Source organism: Thermoascus crustaceus (genome assembly GCF_041956765.1).
Source record: "Thermoascus crustaceus strain CBS 181.67 unplaced genomic scaffold VTN00scaffold_7, whole genome shotgun sequence".
NCBI classification, from domain to species: domain Eukaryota; kingdom Fungi; phylum Ascomycota; class Eurotiomycetes; order Eurotiales; family Thermoascaceae; genus Thermoascus; species Thermoascus crustaceus.
Window position 1 is genome coordinate 1,675,435 of NW_027192533.1, and position 20,968 is coordinate 1,696,402.

General features: G+C 51.9%; 7 protein-coding genes across 7 annotated transcripts; 3 read left to right on the forward strand and 4 right to left on the reverse strand.

The window, feature by feature from the left end:
- Positions 1–2,044: 2,044 nt before the first annotated feature.
- VTN00DRAFT_9574 (uncharacterized protein) lies at positions 2,045–2,551 on the reverse strand (the record flags this gene model as incomplete). The annotated part of the gene is made up of 2 exons (XM_069436549.1): positions 2,045–2,249; positions 2,445–2,551. 2 exons carry the CDS (start codon positions 2,549–2,551, stop codon positions 2,045–2,047), a joined length of 312 nt encoding a protein of 103 aa, XP_069285159.1.
- A 3,736-nt stretch (positions 2,552–6,287) lies between these two features.
- VTN00DRAFT_9575 (uncharacterized protein) lies at positions 6,288–8,908 on the reverse strand (the record flags this gene model as incomplete). The annotated part of the gene is made up of 5 exons (XM_069436550.1): positions 6,288–8,223; positions 8,284–8,335; positions 8,440–8,572; positions 8,628–8,833; positions 8,893–8,908. 5 exons carry the CDS (start codon positions 8,906–8,908, stop codon positions 6,288–6,290), a joined length of 2,343 nt encoding a protein of 780 aa, XP_069285160.1.
- A 1,421-nt stretch (positions 8,909–10,329) lies between these two features.
- On the reverse strand, positions 10,330–12,458 carry VTN00DRAFT_9576 (uncharacterized protein; the record flags this gene model as incomplete). The annotated part of the gene is made up of 5 exons (XM_069436551.1): positions 10,330–10,577; positions 10,634–11,107; positions 11,162–11,933; positions 11,996–12,075; positions 12,137–12,458. The coding sequence occupies 5 exons, from the start codon at positions 12,456–12,458 to the stop codon at positions 10,330–10,332; spliced, it is 1,896 nt and encodes a 631-aa protein (XP_069285161.1).
- Positions 12,459–13,064: 606 nt separating this feature from the next.
- Positions 13,065–13,904, forward strand: VTN00DRAFT_9577 (uncharacterized protein; the record flags this gene model as incomplete). Its single annotated transcript, XM_069436552.1, has 1 exon — positions 13,065–13,904. One exon carries the CDS (start codon positions 13,065–13,067, stop codon positions 13,902–13,904), a length of 840 nt encoding a protein of 279 aa, XP_069285162.1.
- Positions 13,905–14,329: 425 nt separating this feature from the next.
- Positions 14,330–15,833, reverse strand: VTN00DRAFT_9578 (uncharacterized protein; the record flags this gene model as incomplete). Its single annotated transcript, XM_069436553.1, has 4 exons — positions 14,330–14,981; positions 15,040–15,092; positions 15,153–15,369; positions 15,442–15,833. The coding sequence occupies 4 exons, from the start codon at positions 15,831–15,833 to the stop codon at positions 14,330–14,332; spliced, it is 1,314 nt and encodes a 437-aa protein (XP_069285163.1).
- Positions 15,834–16,277: 444 nt separating this feature from the next.
- Positions 16,278–17,108, forward strand: VTN00DRAFT_9579 (uncharacterized protein; the record flags this gene model as incomplete). The annotated part of the gene is made up of 1 exon (XM_069436554.1): positions 16,278–17,108. The coding sequence occupies one exon, from the start codon at positions 16,278–16,280 to the stop codon at positions 17,106–17,108; it is 831 nt and encodes a 276-aa protein (XP_069285164.1).
- Positions 17,109–19,266: 2,158 nt separating this feature from the next.
- VTN00DRAFT_9580 (uncharacterized protein) lies at positions 19,267–20,174 on the forward strand (the record flags this gene model as incomplete). Its single annotated transcript, XM_069436556.1, has 2 exons — positions 19,267–19,855; positions 19,939–20,174. 2 exons carry the CDS (start codon positions 19,267–19,269, stop codon positions 20,172–20,174), a joined length of 825 nt encoding a protein of 274 aa, XP_069285165.1.
- Positions 20,175–20,968: the final 794 nt, after the last annotated feature.

Below are 20,968 nucleotides of genomic sequence, written 5' to 3' on the forward strand. Positions count from 1 at the left end.
TCTCCTTATGTCCTCTGTCGGTCTAGGACAGGGGTCAAGTCAGGACTGGAGTCAGGCTTGGTCTGCTGTTGAGCAAGGACGGCTGTCGAACTGGGACTGTGGTCGAAATAGGACAGCGGACGAGATCAGACAGGAGTCCTATATGGGTAGGAGAGGACACAGGGAATAGGCAGAAAAGGTAAGCTAGGGTCTAGATTCAATCAACAAGTTGACCGCAGCGTCCTATCCACTAGGTAAATGAATGTCTTATATACATATCCTTCCATGGCGGCGTAATTGAGAGTGATGCGTCCTGTATGCTCCGGATCCTGGAGGAGTAACAATCCCCTATTACTCCAGGCCTTTCATCCTGAGGTTGGGGTGCTCAGGAGGTAGTTCCTCCATTCCAAGTTCGGGGTGCCTTTCCGCGGGGCTCGTAAAACAGAGATGTATGTATCTTGAAATGGAGATGCTTCGTTTTATCTGCCTTCCAGGCAGGGTGATGAAAGCATCTCTAGTATTATAATAACATTCTGAATCAGAGTAATCTATATAGATTATAATAATCTAGTTACATAATATTCTCTTCTTCTGCCTGTCTTGCAATATCTGTAGGCTGTGCTGTCAGACAGAAATAGAGAGAATATAGATCTTAATTTGTACCTGCACCTCTAACTATCTATGCACAGGTACACTACTGCATCTATATAAAGTTAGGTACTGAGTACCTAGTACCTATTAAATTACAATGTCTTGAAGAACTGCCTGACTGTTTCGCGTTGTATAACCTGTTATGTACTCTAACATGTAGGTACCAGGAAAAGCACTTAGGTACACAACAACGGCTCTTAGTCTAATGTCACCTGCAATGTCCCTCCCCCTTCTGCCATCTCCAGCTAGCCTCCTTAGAAACTGTACCGGTACAGCGCCTTAGATATGTAATGTGCATATACAGTACATATATTATTTCCATGTAGTGTACCAGTACATAGTATATCATCATACTATGCTGTACAGGTACACTATGTAGTAGGTACTGTAGTGGACGCTATCTCAGTCGCTAGATACGTTAGGTACATACATTAGCTGTGGCTGCAGCTGCAGCTGCAGCTCCATGTGTGCGCAACATGTTAAGGTACTTTACAGTACCTAATCCCTAACCAAAGGTAGCACAGCACAGCGCAGCGCAGTAAAAAGTACTATACTATACTATACATGGTACCATACATCCACAAACTATAGTACAGTAGATGTATGCGATAGATCAAGATTAGTACTCTACCTACAGAATCTACCTAACCTGCACAATAGTAAGAACTCTAGATAGGTATCTAGATAGTTATATAAGCACAGATTATTATCCTGATCAGAAGCCCAATCTTGTCGGAAGTGGCAAGGCAGGTTTGGTTGTGTTGTGACACAAGTACTATATGTATGTACAATATATTAATCAGGTATGTCGTACACGGGTTATGAGATCCATCCACAAGCAAGCTGAGGGAGGGCTATCCCTGCTATGAGCTCGAGCTCCCAGATCAAGTGATCAAAAAGAAAAGCAGTGAGGTTTGTTAACTCCTCCTGTTCAGTCTATACTTTACGAGGAGAATCTACCCCGCGGAGTTTGTTGAAAATAGATTTTAGGGTACGATAGGGAAACGTCTGATTTATCATTTGCAAGCGATCCTGGAATGTCAAAACAGTACATTGTTAGAAGTGGAGACATGTACGGACTGCTAAATTCGCTATAATTATATAAGAACGAGAGAAGACAGATGTATATAATATTCTCCCCGCTCCTTGACAAAAGAGAGAAGCAGGCCAAATATGCAAGTCGATGCGCCCAAACGAAGGACTATAGTACCTATATATCATGTTCAGACAAAATAGGAAACGATACCTAACCGGATACAAAGTCAATATACCCCAGATACCACAAAAGTTGACGGAAAAGGGAGTGACTTACCTATATGGAAGGAAACATAACCCATATATACCGTCGCTAACACGTTTAACAAAAAAAGACTTGTAAATTTATAGAGTCAAGGTAAAGTCGGATCAGATCAGGTCAGACGCCGCTGGATACGTTCGTCCCCCCAGCGCCGGAAGAGCCACTGCCGAACGAAGCAGGTGAAGCGCGTGCGGATGACTGGTTCGAGCTGTTGGAGGATGCAGTTCCTGCAGCAGCAGCCGCAGCCACAACCGCCGGATGGCAGTGTGGACAAATGAATACGCTGATACCGCGGCCAGCACAGTGGGAACAAGCCACCCCTCTGTATCAGGTTGTGTCAGCTATCCCATTGTTTGTTGCATCAACGAAGAAACGCCGGGGAATAGAATAGATATATTGCAATGATATGAGAGGCAAATGATTTGACAAGTTCCAAACAATAATCCCAAGGGGGGAGTAGAAAATTGAATACGTAAGAGTACGTAGCGATGCGATGAAGATACTCGCGAGGACATACCTTGGCGGGTTCCCAGCACACATAGAGCATGTCAACACCGTACGTCCACCAACGCAGGACTCATGCCTCGGGTCCAGTGAAACTGGCGCGACGTTCCAGTTAGCCATGGTAGTAATGGGTTTTATATTCAAACGGCCGGTCAATGGAAGCCACGAAAGAAAGAACCAGGGCCGGTTCTGAAGATAATCAGGAGAGAAGATGGAACTGTATCCAAAGCGTAGATCGAACAGCAAGGTAGATATTATTTAACAATCGTGGTACACTGTGTTCGGGAAAAGTTGTGATGAAACCGCGGACGTTTGGGATTCCTTATATCTCCTCCCATGGCGGGATAGATTCCATGGTCACGTACTTATAATGTTTCTTCATTTCTCCCACGTCAGACAAATTCCGCTTCAGAATTGAGAGCTCCCCTGTCTTGGTCAAAACCAGGACTACTGCAAGAATAGGAAGGGATATGATAGTCCTCTCTTTCCTACAGGCGCTGCAGTGTCACTGAACACAAGTCCTTCGGAAGTGATTGTCAAGAACATGATGCCAATAGTCCTCATAAAAAAGATGTCGGTAGTGCTGAACGTAGTCTTAGCTTCCCAGAACAGGCAGGAGTGGACCGAGGAAAGAGATCAGCAGGACACCATGCCAACGACGCCCAGCGTCATTTGGTCAGATTAGCTTGAGTTGGGCATCTTCCAGATTGGGCATTTTCGTCAAAAAACGCCAGTAGGAGATGGAGCAAGAGGCGGTAAGGTTTTGTGACTGCATATTCGCTAGCACATCGAGTCCAGATAGTATTCGAAGCGCCAAGGGGGTGTGTGATTGTGCAAGCGATGAGTAAGAAAGCGGTGACAACCCGATATACAATAAGGCAACCAATACAGGAACAAGGTGGAGAGCTGAACAGTGCCAGGGTCCATTCCCGAGGCCCTACACTGCTGAGAGATGTGCCCGAAATGCGGCGCTCAGGAACAACACTGAAGAAAAGAAAAAAAGAGAGAGGAGGGGTGGGAGAAAAGAAAAAAGCAACGAAAATCCTTGGAAACGAACCCGCGGCTCTCGGACTTGGTCCCAAATCTGTACTCTCCCGCAGCTGCAAGAAGTACCGTCGATGATCCCAAGGCCATGGCAGCCAATTGAGAGGAATCCTCTGAGTAGGACAGACAACCCGTAATTCCGACAAATCCTGATCTCGTTCTTCACCGCTCTATCAATCGTTACCTTCCTGTCTGCACCTGCCGAGGACTGTGATCCGCGATCAAATCAATTCATGCCATCCTCGGACAGGTGCAGCAAACTGCGTAGACACCAGATCCCTTTATTCCCTGCGTTAAAAAAAGTATATAGAACATGTAGCGCGGTTGCGGAGCAGCGGGTGGTTCTTGGATTCGCGAAGTCTGCCCGAAGCCCGGGGATTAACCGCCGATAGAAGGTCAGGTGAACACACGGCTGCCGTGGCATGTTCGTCACAGGGACAAGGAGGGAGATGTAGACGACGATTAGGAAATAGTATCATTTGAGCCTACCGGCCCTGTATAGAATTGCTGACTTGATCCCTGGTACGGTGTGTGGAAGCTCTGTGCAAGGGCGACGAGCCCGGAACCGCGGAGGAAGATCCTATACGCTGGTTGCAATTAATAATAAAGCAAAGGGACCTCTTTAATGGCTCCCCTTCCCTCGGTCAATAGCCGACAAGCCACTGGCGGTCTTTGCAAGGTATGCATTACGTATGTGACGCAATGGTAGGAGCAACGATGGCAGGGGATGGCAAATTAGGAGTAGAATCCAGTATCAGTACACACAGCGAAAGGGCGGATACCGGCCTGCAAGGGTAAATGAAGATGCTTACCGGGATGCAACAAGGCTTCACCGGCAATGGCATATCCTGACACGCTTTCCTGCCCTGCGCACAGATCGATCGCAGGGGTCGGGATACCGATCTGGCGCCCAAAAGGCATTGAAAGAGCGAGAAATGAACAAAACCGGGCAATAATAAGACGCGCGCAAAGGGTGCATAGCCACCTGATCCCGTGCCATGATCAATCATCGGCGATGTAGCGCCTCGCGGTCAAGACCCTGCCATGCAGGTATCCGAAAATGTGCAGCGGCCTTGGGCCATGGCAGGGCCGACGGCTCCTCCCGTGTTCAACGTGCCCTCGCATCCTGACAATCTCATTCTCCAGCCGCCGGGTCCCAGGAAGAAGGAGACCAGTAGTAACAGAGATCCAGGCCGAGTGTTGGTTGTTACGACCAAGATCCCGAGAGACCGATGACCGCCTGTTCACGGGTAGTCACATCATAAACGTCCTTAAAACGCGGGATGACACAAAGGCAGAAAGAAAAAAAATCGGGATATAAACAATAGCCGTTGGTTGGCAGAGAGTACCTGGCTCTCACAAAAAAAGCTGAAACGGACGGTAGTAGTTTTCCACGCATCAGAACCCTAAATACCACCTGTAAATAAGGATGGTCTCTGGATCCCCCTGAAACACATTAAACTGTCAGATCACCGCGGATAATGACCATCCGTAGTGCTTTCTCTTCAGAAAGGCGACGGGAACAATGGTGGAGAGAGAAAAAGGGACTTGTGGCAAGTCGCTAAAACGGACATCCTGGGTCGTTCGGAGGCTGAATGCATGTGCTCTACGACGATCCGGGTCACGATCACGAGCTACACGTTGTTTGAATCTCGATCCGACGTGGCATCACTATCGATATCGTAGGTTTCCCTTTCCGGGCATCTCGAGTCAGTGACAGACGAGCATTCTCTCAGCCGCCGTGGAGCGGGTTGGCCATCCAAGACCAACTTAGGTTATTGGCAGATACCTAATCGATCGCGGACGGTGAGTTCCCAACTCGAAAGACGCTAAGCACGACCGTCACATCGAAACTTGAACAAAGTGGGAGACTCGCGCATACACCGTGGTCGTCGGATGAGAGATGGAGGAACAGATGGACGCTCGGCCGCGGCCGGTCCGGTCTCGCTACTACCTCCCCGATGTAGACAAGGACGACATGCTACGGCCGCATCCTTGCTTGTAAGAGTGTACTTATCTTACGACGCTGCACAGGATCCCCGGAGATTTAGCTCGTCGTTATCGCAATCGAGCCCTGCCACCGAGCACATAGACGCCAAAGTCGACCCATATCCATTGCACAAGAGAGCATCACCTGATGTACATCGCCTACGGGCTCTCCACCCAGGGATGGACGCCTACAGCCATCAGCACTTACCCGGGATGTTCCATGGAACACCGATACGCATGGTTTAACCTTAAGGAGTCTGCAGTATGGAATTTGGGACTTGGTTCATTACTGGATACCTGAAGAATGGATATGGAAATTTCTCATGTATGTTAGACACGTGGGACTGCATACGTGCGCTGACTGCACGAGGGGAGGGAATGTTTTCAGCTTTGAGGTCTGCATCGTCACACCAAACCACTGCTGATAACGGTCACCGATGACAAGCCAAACAACCACAGGGTTGGGGAAGACGCCGTCCAACACCCCATCAGCATCGAGTTGGCGGAGGTATCATAACGCAGATGCTTCATCTGCAAAGGATAGGGGAAAGGACTGTGAGCAAAGGAAATGAATGGGAAAGAAGCCATAATAGAAAATACAGAAGAGGATATCAACGCCCTGCGCCACCAGACCCTTCGCTGTCCCACCTCGAATATGAACAGGATCCCTGGCGCGCCCTTCAATGTGTCTCAACTGCAAGGAGCTCTAAACACCGGGCATCCTGTAATAAAATGTTGGAAAGAAAGGGCTAAAACTTAGCAAAAGCTGCAGCTAAAACCTAAACCGGAATATGGTGCCCCAATAGAGGACTATGATTCCCAATTAACCAGTCTGCACACCGAAGAAGTCTGGCGGGAGAGATGCCAGAGCCGCTACAGTTCCAATACCGCCAAAGACAGCGCCGATTAGAGCGGAAGCTGCGTATTTAGCGAAGCTGCTGCGGCGAGACTCATCGCTGATCTTCACACGCTTTCGGCATGGTTCACCTTCCGGACTCTTGACAACCACGGGGTGAGGTATCTCGGGTTCAGGGATTGCAGAAATATTGGTGAGCTGGGAGACGGAGTTGTCAAATACTTTAACAGGCGTCTGCGGTTGAGCATCAGGCAGCGAGGATGTTACGTCGCTGCAGACACCTGCGATTTGAGCGTCTCCAAACGACGCCTGGCACTCAGGAAGTGACGAGAACCCGCCAAACTCAGCTGGCTCCGATGAGACAGAATCCAAATCCATGTCATCAGCCTTCCTTTTCAACGAATTCTTCTGTCCAGAATAGTGAACCTCGGATGTGGACTCGTCGACAATATCAGCTATCGACACGCGGGTCGTGGCCGGGGAAGACCCCATTGATGGCTTCTCATTCTGGTTCTCTGAACCAAATTTCGACTTCGCGGGGTCAGTATCGACAGCCCGACTGCTGCTCTCTACAATAGCTGGCAGGCTTGGCTGTACGAGATTATTGTGGCTATCGACGGGCTTGGAGCACTGACGGTCCAAGCGATCGTCGGGACAGTGGTTTGCCAGGTTTGCAGGACCTGGGAGAGTCGTACAGTTAGACGCTCCAGCATTTTGAGCCGACAACCGCTGCTGATTGAACGTGAAAGACACGTCTGCGTAATTCATGTACGAGTTGACATTATTAGCAGGTGAAGTGGATGCAAATGTACCGAGGGAGACCTGGGAGGCATGATTCAATCCAGAAGGTCCAGTCCATTCCCCAAACGACGGTGAGAAGGGGGTACACGAGTAGCTCGGCAGATGCGGGTTTAATATCTTCTCCATGTGTTTGTATGATGAACTTGGGATATGATTGTTTCGGGAATTAGCGGTCCAATCGCCCTGGTACTGGACTGGGTTGTAAGACATTACACCGATACGGGTACTGTTCTGCGGCACGTCGAAAGACCGAGATTGCGCCTCGAAAGTAGGAGCTCCACTGGACGTTGTGGGATTCCCAGCTGCTCCATCGGCTGCGTAACTGTCCTTAGGAACCTGCTGGGCATTCCCACTCTCTAGCTGAGTACGTCCCATGTCCAAGTGAGCCGAGTCTGGTTCACCCGCTTCCGAATCGTTTTCCGTCTCCGCACACGGTAGGTCATATGGGACAGAGGCCGAGTCAGAGTTGAATCCCATGGAGGCGGCGTCATTGTCAGATTCATCGTCGTCCGATTCGCCAGAAACATGAGACTCAGAACCATCCTTGAAAAGTTGCCCCTCTTCGTAATCCCAAGGATCGGAATCTTCAGACTCGTCACCGGCTAGAGAGACTTGCATTGATTCACTGTCTGAATCGCCGTCAGGAATGTGACTGGGTGCGTCGTCAGTGCTGGGGAAGGCGCCAGGAGTGCTCGTGGCTGGCGGAGGGGTCATCGTAGGCGTCACCAATGGCTGATCGCCATCAAGGAGAATTGGGCTCTGCTGGGAGCCCCCACGTCTCTCGAAATCATCGTTGTCAGACCTCTTGATCTGATCAGCCTTCACGTCAGAATCAATTGCTCCAGCAGCACTGGTAGCCGTGTCGTTCCTCAGAGGCGAAGTAACAGGAGATGAATCCTCTTCCAGATGGACGTCGGAATCAGAGTTTGATTCAGAGTCATCGTCCGAATCAGGGACAGTATAAACAGTGTGGGACGCCTGTTTTGTAGGGCTGATTTCGTTTGCTATCTCGACCACGTCGTCGTCATCCTCGGGGACAGAGAAGCTGTTCGTCGCCCGCTTGATTGGAGCTCTCTGAGGATGTGTGGTGGGATTCACCTCCCTGCTGAGATGTCAATATGTAAGATTCATCTGAATGTGTCCACTGTTGGCGAAGACTCACCTGGCAACGTACCATAGACACTCGCAACGAACTTTGAGAGGCGGGAATGTCTCTAGTAACACAAAGGTCATTAATAAGAGGTACTTCTCACATGAAGACCACATAACCTCGTAGTTCAAATGGTGGGCGCAGGAATAAAATCAATAGTACACATACCAGATCCACGAGTGACCTCGTTTCCAAACGTCAGTACGTCACCACTGCGGATGACAGTGTCCTGACCGACGGGGATCTTCCTGTCATTGACATAGGTGCCGTGCATGGAGCCGCTGTCCCGAATGTAAATAGTCTGGAGAAAGAGTCAACAAGCGTACGCATCACTGTGTAAGGAGAGGTGAACGCACCTCTGCCCGTACAGAAGCCCAGAGTTTCGCGTGATGGCGCGACATCACCCGGGAATCAAACCAGGCATTGTCATGAGCGGGGATGAGGTTTTTGGACTCGCACCTGGAGGATCTACCGACCTTGACGGCGTCGGAATCGGATGCGAAGGTCAGAGAGCGGAAAGGTAGGGTGTCAGGGAAGTAGACTGGATGGAGGGTCACAACCGCTGGAACCAAGTCAGTCCCGAACACTTCGAACGTGCTCATAGCAGTAGTGGAGACATACCGGTTTTGCCAGCCATGGTGAAGGGAAAATAGCGGTCGGGACTTGTGGAACGGTATCTTGTGACACGAGTTGAATACTGGAGGGGCTCGAGATAGATGGCCGGAATGAATTCGAAGGCACGCTGGGAGAGTAGTCTAATAGTAAAGGAGGTGCAAGTGGGAAGCTCGACGGCGACTCAGCCCGTCGAAATGAGAGGTGAGAGCAGGAGCTGAATCTCAGACGGTGCTGCCGGGTCGGGTACTGCAGCAGGTGGCCGGCAACGTCAGTTAGCCTCGAGAGACAGCAAGTAACACTGAGTGGCACGCATAGAGCCGCGGCTCAGTGCACATCTGCTGTTCTGAGAGACAGTAGGGTTCTGGAACGAGGAATATCGCAGCGCGTTGACGGGGTCAGGGAAGGGAAAGACGGATGAGCGGACGGTGATGATGAAAGAGGGGGGAGGAGGGGCAACAGATGCAGGAGGATGAGGTGAAGCTGAGGTCGGGTCGGGCAACAGGCAGGATGCCTTGACGACTCGTTCCGTTTGGTCACGGTCCGCTGGCAGCTGCGACAAGTGGACGCCCAAGAGAGGCACGCTGGACACCTCACCTCGAACGAGACTCCGACTCGGACGGGCTGGGCGGGGTGACGGAAGTATATGAATGCAGTTACTTGGAGATGCCTGAGATGTTGATCCGTGGACAAAGAGACGCTATAACGGTCACGGTGCAGTCACAGGGGAGCGATCAAAGGCAAGCAGACCGAAGTTCAGCCCATACAGCGTCAGGATCAGTGGTATGACAGAAGTCATGGGGGCCATGCCATGACGATGATGGCCGCTGATGCCTGTGATCACTGATACGCAACGGGACTGATAGGCGCAGAGGGGCTCGTCACACACGCTAGGCTGCTCTGAGCCTCCGCTGGACCCGGCACAGGCCATCAGGTGACACTGATAAGCCAGCCGCGATAAGCCAACGCATCGAGGAAACAGGAGCGTGCACGTATATAACAGCAGTTTGATCCAAACAGTCTTCGCATCATTATTGTACACGTTCTCTTCCCTCCATCCTGAATGCTCTGCATGCTCGATCCATCAACCCGGTCCCCCTCTTCGTCCAAGATACCCAGCGCTCACAGTGCAAAGGCAATACAGAAAGCAGCGGCCGTGTCTACAGAAGGGGAGATAAAGACAAAGGACATCAAAACACACAATAACTAGATATTAGATACAGACGCAGGGAAAGCCCCCCCCCCGGGACCCGGAGCAGACGAGAAAAGACCGGAAAGGGTTCATCAGACATGCCCACGCAGTCATCCACACACCGTGCGCGAAGAGACAGAAGCGAAGAGACAGCAGGAAGAGAAAAGGTAAATGCTCACAAACCTGTCTAGACCCCCGGTCGAGAGAAGAGAATTTTCGTGGTCATCCGTTCCTTCGACTCCAACGAAGCTCCTTCACAGGCCTGGGGGCCCGCCAAAGCTGGCTCCCATGCTCTGCAGACGCGCTGCCAGCTGCGGGTACTTCTCCTGCACCTCCAGCTGCGTCCGTGTCGCTTCCGCATACGAGATGGCATTGATGACCTCACCCTCGGTCCGGGCCAGCTCAGCTGCCCTCTCGAAGTACTTGAGCGCCTGGGAAACCTTACCCTGCTGCAGGAGCAGCTGGGCCATGGTTCCAACCGCGATGTCGCATTCAGGGTCAACTGCAGCCGTCAGTGATCATGGTCGTATCAGTATCCAGGAGCTACGAAAGACTTACTGATGAGTGCCTTCTGGCACAAGTTCTCAGCCTCCTGGAAATCATGCTTCCACTGGAACAGGGCCAGAGCCTTGTTGATCAGAGGGAGGACATTGATTCCCATGGGCTTGCTGTGCTTCTCCATTTCCACTGCCTTGTCGAACTTCTCGATGGCCTCGGAGAAGTTCTGTTGGTCGAGCAGCAGCTCACCATAGTAGTTGTAGACATCCGGCACATCCTCGAAGTTCTTGGCAGAGCGTCTGAACGTAGCCATGGCGGAAGCGACGGATCCCATCTTGTACTGCGTCACACCCAGCTGGATGTGCGAGTAGATGAAGCTGCGATCAAGATCAATCGACTTCTGGTAGTCCTTGGCCGCCTCTGCAAACTCTCCGAGGATGAAGTGCAGCTGCGCACGGTGGTAGTAGATGTCAGGGTCATCCTTGTTGTGCGTAATTGCGAGCTCGAAGTCATCCGCAGCAGCGTCCTTGTTTCCTGCACATTGTCAGAAAAGAATCGCAACGAGAAACAAGGAAAGGCACAACTAACCGAGCTCAAGATGCAAGCTGGCGCGCTTGATGTAGCTTTGCACCAGGGATGGCTGCAGCTCAACACTCTTGTTGAGGTCCGCCAACGCTGCTTGGGCGTTGCCCTCCAGATAGGTGAACGTCGCCCGCATGTTCAGCGCCAGGGCCTCGTAGTCACCCAAGTCTCCGAGCTCGAGGGCCTTTTCAAAGGCTCTGGCAGCCTCCTCGTAGCCATCGCCGGTCTTCTTTGCCATTGCAAGGAAACCCTTGCGCAGCTGACCCTTACCACTCTCCTCGCTCAGGTCCGCAGCCTCATCCAAACCCTCTGGGATGGGCTTGGGACGGAAGCTCTGCAGGTAGTTCGAGACGAAGGTCGCGCTGGGAAGCTTCTTGCCCTTTGCCTCCAGGATAGCCTTGCCCTTCTGCTCCGCCACCTTCTTCAAAAGTCTCTCGAGGGCGACACGGCTGGAGTCGTTGGTGAAGCCATCGATGATGCAGCTGGCCGTGAAGTCGAGGAGGGCCTCGCTGAACTTTCCAAGGTGCTCGTAGGCGATGGCTCGTCGGTTCAATGCCTTGACGTATTCGCTGTCCATCGCAATTGCAGCACTGGTGTCTTCGACGACCTTTTCCCACTCTCCCAGCACATTCCAGCAGGCCGCCCGGTTGGAATAGTAAACCGGATCAGGCTTGCAGATGATGGCCTTGCCATACAGCTCAATTGCCCTGTTGTAGTCCTTGGAGCCGTAAGCCTTGTTACCAGCCGCCTTGAGTTTTGCTGCATAGGATTTCCTGGTCTGCGCTGATGTAAGTGGAACTGTCAACAAAAACAGAACATCGGCGGAAAGGAGCAACATACCTCCTCATCCAGGTTCCCCACGGTCGCCTCATCCACCTCAGGAAGCTCCTCAATCTCTTCGGCCTTCTTCTTGGCAGATTCTGAAGTCGCGTCAGCGTAAGGCCGTCCAAGCCCACAATGTCGCCATCTCCGTCGACATACCATCCTGGGCGGATGCTGCCTTCTCCGCCTGCTTCTGCTCCTCGGCCCTCTTCTTCTCTTTCCGCCTCTCCTTCTTGCTCTTCTTCTTCTCTGCTGGTGCCGGCATGCCCTGAGCTGGCCGGCCGGAGTCCGTGAGGTAGTACACCACACCGGCACTGGTCACAACCACCGCAACACCGGCGATGGTGTAGACCAGTGCCTTATTTTCTGCAACCCATTTTGAAATACGATCCCATACTGACGCCGAGGAGGACGAGGAGAGAGAAGATGTGTCGACGACCACGTTCTGGGCCTGGTTGGGTGAGGGAAGTCCGCTCGACATGCTGCGCGTAAAAACGGGCAAACGGCCTTTTTTGCTCCCAAGTGTCCTTCTGCTCCCACACGAGCCACGGGATTAAAAAAAATTTAAACAATCCGATGACAGGAGGGAAAGGGGGAAAAAATAAAAGAGAGGACAATGGATTGGATCCCAGAATGCTCAACAAGGCCTGGCGGAGGGGAGGGCTGTTTTGGGGAGGGGGGTTGGACCAGAAAAGTTATCGAGTTCGACGTTCCGGGACTGTTCACGACCAACTTCTCCTCCCGAGCCCGAGCTCTGCTGCTGCTTGCAGTCATCGGCCAATCGCACGTGCCGCTCCGCGTCGCTGACTGAGCTTTCGATTTTCTCCACGCACCATCAATTATTATTGACATGCTGGCAGTGCACCAGATCAAGAGAAGTTAGGAGATGCGATCGATATTTTCTGCGGACAGGCCATATTTTAGATCATCGCAGCAGATCTCCACTGTTTCTCTGTCCCTGATCGCCAGGCGCATACGGCGCCCTACGATCTCGTTGCTCCACTACCAGGCCTACGAGAAAACCAAAAACATTGGATAAAAATATCTAAAGTCATACCCAGTTCACTAACCGCCAAATGTAGCCATGATGACCACCCAGCGACCAGAGTCCTTCCAGATCATTTCCTCGCTCCGCTTTGACCCCGAACTTCCAGGTGCTATAGCCCAATATGTCGCAGATGGCTACCCGGACCCGAAGGACTCCCCGTATTACCTTCTTCTCTACCATCGAGACCGTCTCCTCAATGCGGCAATCCACTTTAATTGGCCCGAAGCCATCACTTTCCTGGAGAAAGACCTAAGCCAGTTCTCTCAGACCCTTGATGCCTCCATCCCCGACAGGACCAAACCGTGGCGTCTCCGCGTCGCGCTCGACGCCAACGGGACTTGCTCAGTAGACGTCCATCCAACGGCACCACTATGCTCCCCTCTCGTTCTACTTGTTCCGTCTTCCACCGCTCCAGAGGACGGAACGACCCCGCAACCTGCTGCGCCCTGGCGCCTCTACATCGACTCACAGCCGACCACCCCCTCCGCCTTCACGACGCACAAGACCACCGCCCGAGATGAGTACACGGCCGCGCGGCAACGAGCCGGGATCACATCGCCGCAGGAACCGGCAGAGGTGCTGGTCGTGAACGGCAAGGGGGAGATCATGGAAGGGAGCATCACCACGCCGTATTTTCGACGTCGTCGTCGGCGCAGCGCAGCTGGGTCTGCGGTGGACGAAGAGACTAAAACGCCGGTGTGGGTAACCCCGCCATTGTCGAGTGGCGGGAACGCAGGGACCACGAGACGGTATGCGCTCGAACGGGGTTTTTGCGTTGAGCAGGTGGTCAGGGCAGAGGAGCTAGTAGATGGGGAGCAGTGCTGGCTTAGCAATGGGGTCAGGGGCTTCATGCGTGCCGTCATCGTGCTCCGGAAGTGATGTTAAAGAGTTAGAGCAGTTCTTAGGTGAAATACCACAACGTGGCCACTTTTCTTCCCTCGAAGTCTGGATGGACAAGATGGAAACGGCCACCAATGGCTGACATGGCCAAGTTCGTCTATCAAATGCAAATAAGTGTCGAGGGCGCTGTTGGATATCTAGATCACGTGTACAGGAGCCTCGACTGGCTGGAGAGGTGTAGACAGCGAGGAAGAAATACCAGGGTCTATGAGTAATGAAGAATCATGCTCTTTGCGCATTGATTGGTAATCTCTAACGGATATTTCTATCATTAAGTCATTTACTCTTTCGTGACTGTCTTCGCCTATCCCCGCCAAGTTCAATATGGTAGTTTTGGCAGCCCCGGGAGACTGCTTTCGCCCGCAGCGTATCCCAGCCAGGTATTCATCTACAGTCGTGTCTAGTCACTGCTTCTTGCCCTTATCATCGACAACAATCGGGTTTGGGTTTCCCTTCCACTCAAGCGGTCTGGGCCTCATGAACTCCGCACGGATCTCGTCGGTGACCTTGGCCCGACGTTCCTGGAAACCCTGGACGTATTTCTGCAGCTCGGCGATGCAGCGTTGCTTGATCTCACCGGTGAGCATCTCACCTTTCTCATAGGCAACGCGGATGCGTTCGAGCTCATCGTCGTCCTCGAGGAAGAAAGTCAAGTACTGGAAGGGGACGTCGACCTTGGTGTTGCCGCCCAGCTGGCGCTGGAGCTCGGCCGTGTCCTGACCGCCGGAGAAGGCGTACTTGTTGATCTTGTTCTTGATACGGTTGGGCGTGTCGCTCATGAAGATGGCCGAATTGTCGATACTGGACGACATCTTAGATCCGGGGCCCTGAAGGGCTGGCAGGAAGATCGAGTGAATAAGGGCCGGCTTCTTGTACTTCATCTTCTCGGCGTGTTCGCGACATTGACGGAAGTAGGGATCCTGGTCAATGGCACAGGGGATAAGGGATGGTATCGAGGCGACCTTCTTCTTCTCCTCGCCGAAGATGTGTGGGAAGCTAGTCGCGAAAGCAGCTGCCGACTGAGTCGCGCAGAAATGGAATTCACCGATATTGTTACTGCACAGCAGGTTAGAAACATTTCCCCACGGTCAGCAAACACGCGAGGTACACTCACCTGTCGTTGAACCCGAAAGTACCGCGAACGGAGTTTATTGTGATTCTCTTGGCCTACACATTTTGCCTCAGTCGAGTGCCCGAGGATAAAATCTTTGCTTTGTCTTCACGTACCATCTTACACATATTCTCGTAAAATGCACCGCCAATAAAATCAAAATCACTGAAAATGAAGGTCTTCTTGATGTCGAACCCAACAGCGATGATATCCATCGCATTCAATTTGGTATATCTCTTGACATCGTCGATGTCAATCTTTTGCGAATGCATGTATTTTTCGTCGTCCGTCAACATGATGACGAGGGGAACATCGAAAACATCTTGAAGCCATCTGTTCGTGTAAAAATAAAAACGATGAATATCTATTAAATCACATGGATTACAGTCTATTGGGAGTACTCACTTGGTGAACTCGAAGGGAATCGTGTGCCCGACATGCATACTATCACTGCTCGGGCCGCGTCCCGTGTACAGGTAGAACGGTTGGCCTTTCTCATAGCGATCTAGGATCAGGTTGAGCTCGCGGTGGCTGAACACGATCCCTCTGCGCATGAATCGGTGCGGACGGTGACCGGTCACCTTCTCGAAGCGCTCAAGGAGCTGCGGGCTGATCGGCGTCGCACCGAACTCCTGCACCAGCTTGTCGTAGTTCACTGGGAGCAACTTTCCCGACTCGTCCACACCACCGGAGACATCAAAGGGGGTAACTCTCTGCTCGACAGCCTTGGACTCAGGCGCTTTCTCGGCCAGGCTCAAGGTAGTGAGCGCTGGCGGTTGCCCGGGCTCGTCGGTCATGTTGCAAGGTGACAGACTGGTATTTCACTGCAAATTTCTTCTTGGACAAAGAGCGTAGGACAGGAAATTCTATTCCAAAGAGAGAAAGCTAAAAGATCGTCGTTCCTGAGCAATTGTCGTGACCGCAATGCAAGCAGAGCACCGTCCAGCGGATCTTATTTTCTCTGGCCCCTCCGACTTGACTCAGGCGGCGTCAGGCCGACTGTGGCTTCTCGACACGCTGATTGGCTCTCCAGACGAAGGTCACGTGATGAAACGCTGACAACCCCGCGTTGCCGATAGGGTTAGCGCCGGAGCTGGAGGAAGCTCCGGAGCCAATATTGCAGGTTTGTCCGACGGCTGTCAGACAGCAGAAAAGCAGTTCGAGCTTCCGGCAGCCAGAGCAGAGCCAAGGCAGTACACTCCCACACCTTCTGGACAGCAAGCTATGTTGATTTCGCAACCATGAAGTTCTTCGAGAACGTCTTCAGCTATGACTACTCCTTCCCCGCCGTGTCCCTTGCCTACTTTCTCCGCTATCCTAATCCCTACTCCCGTCACGTCTTAACCACCGATGTCATCGATCGCTATGTCGACCCGGAGACTCAGCGCCTTCATACCACAAGATTGCATCTGAAAAAGTCCAAGATTCCATCGGCAATGCTCAAATTCCTCCCCAAGGGCATTGGAGGATCAGACAATTCCGGACAGAGCTACATCCTCGAAACCAGCGTCGTTGACGTCAAGGAGGGTTGGATGAAGACAGAGTCGCGCAACATGGAGTGGACAGGCATTCTCAGTGTAGTTGAGAGGCAGTTTTACCAGCGTCAATCCGCAGCGGAAGGAGGCCAATGCCTTGTTGGCCTTCCCATTGACGACAAGAAGGACGAGCGGACAACGGTCAAGACTACCGTCACTTTCCGCTCAAGACTGGGACAAGGAAAGCTACTGGGTCACAGGAAGAAGACAGAAGGATCGTCTTTAACTGCTGATCAGGGAGCTGACCTTGAAGAGGACGCCCCAAAGCGAGGCTTCTTCACCTCCTGGTCCACCGCCGGTATCCAGCGGACGATTGAGCTCATTGGTGTCAAGAGGACCCGGGACGCTGTGTTGAGGAGCAAGCAAGGCATGAATGTTGTCCTGGAACGACTGCGCAATGGAGGCATTGTCGGCGTCCTCGAAGGCATGCGGCAGGATCGCGAGGCGGCTTTGGGGCCCGACGGACACTGGAAGCGAGCGTGGCTCCATGGAAACGGCATGAAAGAGCATTCGTATATGGAAGATGATGACGGCTGAATGTGTAGAAGAAAGAAAAAGGGAAAAAAACAGCATTGGCATTGCACCATTCGAGCGCGGAGTTACGGAGTTTGAGTATTGATGGACACTCTCCCATACGTTATCACACTATCTCTGACGACTATTACGGGCTATTGCAGCATACACCTTTGACGGCAGATTTTACGCGAGGGGAAAATACGAGATCATCGACATGTATAGTATATGAGGGTTGGTGGAGGAAGCAGAGACCTCACTCTCCTGATGGAACCATTGTACAGTACATAGCGCCTATCCTTGGCCTTCTTTGACGTATATCAACCATACTATTTTTGGCGTTTCTCCCCTTTCCAAGTCATTTTACAGTAGTAATTGAGACTTACGTTTTGGCCACCTGCCGTCCTCGTAGATTTCGTCCGACTTCAGACAGTAGACGTTTGTCCTTGCTCTATCTTTGCACGGACAAATTCCTATATTCGTTCAATCCTTACCCTGTTCAAGGGATTTCAGCTGTCGGACTTCAATTTGTTCAGGGAGTCGCTGTTCGTACTCACACTCTCACTAGGAAAGTCGTGCTGCGAGGAGATTCACCTTTGTTTTCTTATCCTTAGTAGATCCCACTAGAAGCACCTGCTGCTCCTACCCGCCTAACCGGACCCAAACTGTCGGGAAGATGAGCCGCTTGAAGTCCGAACTCACACCTATGCCCTTTTCGGAGGATTCATAACGACCAACCAAGGCTAAGAAGTAACTGTAGTTGTCTCACGCTCATAAGTCCCTTTTATCTTCCACCTACTGTACCCACCAATGGGTGAAATAGGCTCCGAAAGTTGCCTGGTCAGCCACCAACGTCACCGCTGTTGTTAGGGTTTTTTGGGAGTTGCACCGGATTGTTGCAACAGGATTGGTGTGAATAAGATCCTTGATAGTGTCGAAGTTATGGGTAGCGCAACAAAGACGGTTCCTGTGTCACATAATATTTGCTGTCCTCTCTTTATAGGTCGTTTTTTCTTTTGGTCCGCAAGTATATTCTAAAATCTGAAAGAGAAAAACAAGAAAGATTGCGGCGGCTATTGGGCCTCAAACTCTAGCTGAGAGATTTATGCATGGCATAAAGGTTGTTGGGTAGACATCGGAACTCCGTGAGGAAATGTTATCCGCCACAAGCCCACCCACCAGACTACCAGCGGGAGAGAATCTTGGACAAGTTACATACAACCATGACAGACCGTGATGAACAATGCTGCGGTTTTTCAGCCCAATGACACAATACCCCTACGATTTAGTTAATAACTTATAAAAAGCAGATTATTAATCGGCAAGAACCGATAGTCTGTTGGATACGGCGCTCTAGGATCGAGGATCTGTTTTGCTAGCGGCTTCTTGGCGTTGCAACGGACGGCCGTTGGCGTGAAGGCCAAGACGCCGGACACCCGGCGACAGAACAATCGAAGAATCGATTGCAATTTCCAGGGAGCATGGCTGTAGCAAGGCGTGAGAAAGAGGAAAATGTTCCGATGCGGACAGGCGATAGATGTACAGGATCCGACCGGCCACAACCACAGGAACACAGGCTGACAGGAAGACCAGGTATGTCTACATCTATCGTCTATCTCATGCTGTGTTTGTTGCTGCTCTTTCATGTCAGCTTCGGCCTCGTCCGACCGCCTACTGCGTACAGAGAGCAGACGACGCCAAGCGGCTCCCACTTCAAACCCCCAGGGCCTAGCAGGCTACTAACCTTAGCACCTAGGCGCCTCCTAGAGCGTCCTAGGACCGACCCCCCCCCCCCCCCCAAGTCTCTCCCGTATGCTCCCGGATGGACACATGGGATACAACGACAAGGACAAGGACAAAAACCGTCTTTTCTTGTTTCTCACCGGTGCGAAGGCTGTGAACAGCTAGCTTGGGCTGCAGGGTGGGATGCTTGGCACGCTGAGTCCCTTGGTCCCAGCGCGTCAGGTCTCCTTGAGCCTTCATTCCTGCTATTAGTTGCGGTCTCCCCTCATTCTTTTTTCTCCTATCTCCTTCTCGAGGCCCCCGCGACTTTTCTCGAGACCCGGGTCGTGAGCATGCGACTGGTCTTCCAGCTCCTGGGCACCGCGTCTTCGTCACCCCTTGATGAGACCCCGGCGCGCTCGTGCAGACGATGATAAGATCCCTAGGGTTTCCGCTACGGATGGCTGTCCGATTCTTCCCAGCTGGTCCGACGCTGCTGCTGTTCCTCTTCACCGTCCTCTCGTTGGGCTATCAAACCGCCGCCCAGGTATGCGGGTTCGCGGAGGACGACTGTATTGATCCCCTCGCTCAGACGGCCGTGTCGCTCCCCTTCCAACCTCTCTTCACGCAGAATATCACCTTCTACTACGGCTTCGACGCGCAAGATCCCGATGATCCAGATCAACTGGCGCTTCCGGAGAACCAACGCATGCCCATTGTCAAGGCCAGCTTCTGGCTACGGTACGCGCATACCTATCTCGACGGGGATGATGATGTCCGCGAGAATCGCACCTCGGAGCTCGCACTGCGTATGGGGAACCTGACAGGCTCACCGTCGGGAGGAAACAATGGCTGCGATGGTGTATGGGGACCTCCGTGCTCTGAGCAACTCAAGGAGGCACTGAGGCACTCGATCTACGAGCTCTCCGTCTCGGGGTCCTACTACGTGGATCCGCTCGACACGGTCCTTGACCAGCTGAGTGAAAATCCCCCTACCATGGTATCATGTCCGGCGTCTGTGTTCAACGTCGGTTATATTCCCGTTGAAAGTATGTTGTTGAAATCTAATCCTAACTTTTCCCCCTTTGGTCCATCTCTGCACGCGGTTGAATACTCACGAGGGATCGAGCAGCGTTTGCCCAAGAGATTGAAGCCGAGAACTGTATAGAGATGGAAGATCCCGGGAGCAGCACCAACCCGTGGAAAACATGGTACATAGACCATGTGTCTGCTCAGGAGCAGGCGGAGCAGGTCGCTGTGGGTATTATCTCGAGGGCACCGACATACGGCAGTGTTCCGCTGGAGAGCGAAGACGATGTGCAAGTCGAAATTGTTTGCGTCAGGGCTCCGAACGAGAAAGGTGTATAGAATGGAGACAATCAGCATATCCGGGAGGCTATTGAAGCATCAGGAGAGACTTATTCCGAAATGGTGGTCGCTAGAGCTCGACTCGCAAGCGGCCACTGGCGTCTTACCGTTTGACGCCCTCACCATGGGTACATATCCGACGTTCCATGGATGTCACCCTTCGCACGGACCCGCCTTTGTGTCACCAGTCCACCATCCCTACGATATCTCCAGCCGTCTCCATGTGAGAGGCTCCAACAGAATATGACACGAATGGATGCTGGTTCCGCTATACTTATTTTACGGCGAAGTCTATGTTTGCCTATCGCCAAGCAGGATGAAATATCCTAGCTCACAGATACCCAAGTTGACCGATTGATAGAACTGAGATATACGATCCAATTTGTCAAAATCCGTTCCACCATAGCGCTCAGGTCAGACGAAGTCCTTGCTGTACCTACCTTGTCTCTCTCAGTATCTCTCTTCGCCTCGAATCATCACCGTCGCCGTCCAAGTCTAGATTTTGGAAGAACCATGCTGTGTCAGTCGTTCTCCAGCAATTGAGCTGGTATTTTTCCTATCGACTTCAATTATCGAGACTTCTACGTCGTACCACATCTTAACACCGCCCGTCGTCGGATATTATACTCTTCATTTCTCCTTTGTCCTAAATATGGCATCTTATCTACCCAATTCCTTGGTCTTCCGGCTACGGCGGCGGGATCTACGTATCTAGCCAAGTGGGCCATCAAAACGGTTATCATCATCTTGACACACGTGTACAGTACTAGACACTGATCCCGATTTTGTCGACT